General features: G+C 41.4%; 1 protein-coding gene across 1 annotated transcript; it reads right to left on the minus strand.

The window, feature by feature from the left end:
* Positions 1-613: 613 nt before the first annotated feature.
* LOC140207694 (peptidyl-prolyl cis-trans isomerase-like) lies at positions 614-2,282 on the minus strand. Its single transcript, XM_072276247.1, has one exon. It carries the CDS (start codon positions 1,986-1,988, stop codon positions 1,485-1,487), a length of 504 nt encoding a protein of 167 aa, XP_072132348.1. The 5' UTR covers positions 1,989-2,282; the 3' UTR covers positions 614-1,484.
* Positions 2,283-4,119: the final 1,837 nt, after the last annotated feature.

Here is a 4,119-nt window from a genome sequence, read left to right on the forward strand (position 1 = left end):
CAGCGTGAGTTCATCAGTCTGACGGTCTGGTGGAAGAAGCTGTCCCGGAGCCTGTTGGTCCTGGCTTTTATGTTGCGGTACCGCTTCCTGGATGAAATCAGGAGAGTGACAGTGTTGTGATTTTCTGTGTCACGGGTACAGACAGTCGTCTCAAGTGAGGAGTTTGTGTGGAGATGCAGCTTCCCTGGAGGTGGAGGAAAGAGGACACACCAACAGGTGGAACCAGCTGTGGGAAGACATGGTTTGTCAGGTCTGATGATAAGCTGAATGTACCATAACCTTCAGACTGAATCAGAAAACCATTCTGAGTGTATTTGAAATGTCAGAAGCAGGGGAGATGTGATCACATGTGCAGAGGGCAGGGGTTGTGTCTCCATCAGACCCGCAGTGAGGTGATTCAAGTTACAATGTGCAGGGATGAAAGCACAGTGTTTGGGGCCGGATTTAATCACTGATTCTGACACAGTGAGAGGGTTAGTTTCGCCATAAGGAGGAAACATTAATGGAGAAAGAGACAGGAACTTCATCAATTTTACACGGGTCCCATTTATCAGCACTTGGCTCTTAGCCGACTGTATCTCAGCAGTTTCTTTCTTTCTTTTCAAATCTTTTTATTATTATTATATTATTCAAAAATAACACGAGTACATCAAATTAAGCAACACAATGTCTAGAGGAAAAAAACATTATTTTAAAGATTGAAAAATGTTGCTGATAATTTAAAAAAAAAACTACTGAGCAGAAAATCTGGGATAAAACCCCATTAGGTGTACAACCCGGAGCCATGCGTCATACAAAAAGCCTCTAAAAATAAACATCAAACCGCCAGCAAGAAAAAAAATATATACCAAAAATTTACAATTAGATCATGGAGGAAATCTATCAATTAACTCAAATGATAATAACGAGCAAATGAACCCCATCTTTTCTCAAAATCAAATAAAGGTTCAAAGGTTCGATTTCTAATTTTCTCCAAACTAAGACATAGCATCACTTGAGAGAACCATTGTGACAAAGTGGGAGCTGATGTATCCTTCCACTTCAACAAAATGACCCTCCTAGCTATCAATGTAACAAATGCAATAACATGATGGTCAGACATAGAGATATCACGGATATTTTGAGGAATTATTCCAAAAAGCACAGTTAATTTGCTAAATTGTAAATTAATTTTAAGTGCTTTAGAAATTGTCGAAAAAACTGACATCCAGTACTGTTCTTGTATAGAACAAGACCAAAATATGTTGTCATCGTCCGGTCCATAAAGACGGTATTCCGGTTCACGGTCCGGTCCATCGACCCTTGATCCAGGTTTTCCTGTCTACACTGGACATCTGGTAGATCATCAAGTTTCGGGCCGACCAAAGAGCGTCTTTCACCGAACTGATCTGCCAGCAGCACCGGACGTTTTTTTGTGTGTTTTTTTTTTGGAGTTCCAAACAATCACACTTTATCTAAACAGTACAATTCCAAATTCAAATACTTTAGGTCAACTGCCCACACTCAGTGATTTTAACCGTGGCTTTTGGTGTTCCATTCATGGTGCCACATCTCTCCATCTTCTTTACCACATCCATTCCTTCTACCACAGATCCAAAGACAACATGTTTCCCATCCAACCAGCTGCTCCTTGTGATGCATATGAAGAACTGGGAACCATTTGTATTTGGTCCAGCATTGGCCATGGACAGGATGCCTGGCCCCGTGTGCTTCAGCTGAAAATTCTCATCTTTAAACTTCTCCCCATAGATGGACTTGCCTCCAGTGCCGTTATGTTTTGTGAAGTCGCCACCCTGGCACATCAAGCGAGGAATGATTCTGTGGAACGTTGAGCCTTTGTAACCGAAACCCTTCTCGCCTGTGCATAATGCACGGAAGTTTTCTGCAGTCTTTGGGACAATATCTGGTCTTAGCTCCATCACTAGGCGACCCTGGGGTTCATCCTGAATAGAGATGTCCATAAAAACCTCGGGGTTTTTGCCGGCCATGGTTCTGCAGTTTCCGAGGTCGGAGAAAAACGCAAGCGGCAAGCTGTACACTGCCTTTGTCACTGTGCGACGATGCAGCCAAAAAGCGGAGAAGCGATACCCACAACTGTCCGGACCCTTTCGGATCCTGCTAGTCTTCCCTCTATTAAGTTAGACCGACTGTCTACAGGACACCGATTTATCCTACTTCTCTCCAACGTTTGAAGTAGGTTTGGTGTAATTTCTCTCAATCTTGGACAGAAGTTGTCTTTTTCTCCCTCGTCGCGAAAGCTCTTTTCGAATATAGCTGATCGTGTAAAATAGCTGATATTTCACCAACCAAATGAGAGAGGCGGACCTGGTTTGTATGAATACTCCTCCTCTCAGCTGATAGTCCTGTCGAACTGTTCCGCCCGCCCTCTCTAGCGTCTGATGTTAGTGCAAGCACTCATTTAAGGAGATATTTCTTAACTTACAGCAAAAGTCTGGAGGAAGAAACGCCCCACGAGAAGGGTGCACCATCTGTGGAGAATTCCCAAGGAAGTTAGGATGCTATATCTTTGAAATAATATACGTTGTAATGAGGATTAATTAATTGATGGTAGTCAAGAGGACTGGGAAAGTTTAAAACTACAAGGTATGCCACAAAAATTGTAAAGAATGTGGGACACATGAGTAAATTATTAAAAATATTGATGGGGTTTTTACAGAAATACAAGCAAAAAGCCAAAAGTAATGTTGGTTTTTGAGGCTGATTGTAAAATTGGGAATGAGAAGGTACAGATTCTAAATAATGAAAATAATAACAGATTGCAAAGGTCTGTAGGGAGAGAGATTTTTTTTATTTTTATCAGTGAAAAAGTACAGGACAAATTTGTAACTTTACAAATGAGTGGCATCAGAGATAGTGGATGCATTGGTTGTAATCTGAGGAGACCGGATGTATGTTCTCAAATTTGTTGAAAATATAAAGATAAGTGGCTTATCAGGTGATGCAGAATACACAAGAGCCTGCAACGTGATGAGCACAGGTTAAGTGGATGAGCAGGAAAGTGGCCTTTGAAATATAATATTGAACAAAATATGAAGTTGCCTGCCTGCTCTGGAAAGAAGAAAGACAAACCTGATTGTTAAATAGAGAGGTGTTTAGAGAATGTTGCAGTGCAAACTCAAACTCTAGCACACAAAAAGGGTGTGTAGGTTAAACAAATATGCAGAAAGGCCAATGGAATGTTGGCCTTTATTGTAAGGGTTATGGAATACAAGGGTAAGGATATTTTGTAGCAACTTTATTGGGAGCTCGTGAGACAACACCTGGCGTTCTGTGTACAGTTTAGATCTCGTCTTTAATAAAGGACATACTTGAATCAGGGGATTCACATATGGGGGCGAGGGGTGAGCGTGTAGGGAACAATGAGAAGTGATCTTACTGAAGCAAGATTCTGAGGGTGTTGTCAGACAAGATGCTGAGACGATGTTTCTCCAAGTGAGGATATCGAGAAAATGGGATGTAGTTTGAGTAATTGGTTTCCCATTGATCAGGAGATGAAGACGAATTTCTTCTGCAGGTTGTGATCCTTTGGAATTCTCCACGTTAAGAGTTATGGTAGAGCCGTAGAATATACAATATATTGTAGGCATATGAACTACATGGAAATCTACAGGTGCAGAGAGAGAGTTGGAAAGTGGTGTAGAGGCCAAAACCAGATCAATAATGATCTTATTGCATGGGGAAGCAGGGATGAAGAGCCATTTGGCTCATGCTCTGTTTCTGATGCATTTAACTCAATGGATCATTCAGAAGTTTTGCAATGTACACAACTGTTTTGTATTTGATCATAGGGTACAATTGGCACGTTGGAGAATCCATCTACTTGGGCACCTGAGTGAAATGAGGCCTGGGATTTGAGATTAAATTTAAGCATGATGTAAAATGACATAATTTCAGACAATATTAATGATTTGCGAACTGATACCAAGTTCAGTCTTTGATTAATTTGATCTGCCTTCCCACAGAGCCTGACGTGGGGATGCCCGAGGCAGATGCTGATGGGTTTTTCCAGCAGCTGATAGCAGGAGTGGTAAGTGCTCCTCATTATTTATCCCTTTGTTTTAAGTGAGTGTTTATGACGTGCAGCAGCAGTTTTCTCTA

The sequence above is a fragment of the Mobula birostris genome, chromosome 13 (genome assembly GCF_030028105.1).
Source record: "Mobula birostris isolate sMobBir1 chromosome 13, sMobBir1.hap1, whole genome shotgun sequence".
Taxonomy (NCBI): domain Eukaryota; kingdom Metazoa; phylum Chordata; class Chondrichthyes; order Myliobatiformes; family Myliobatidae; genus Mobula; species Mobula birostris.

Coding starts and splice junctions, on each gene's coding strand:
- LOC140207694 (XM_072276247.1), bottom strand. CDS start 1,988: ATGGCCGGCAAAAACCCCGAGGTTTTTATGGACATCTCTATTCAGGAT.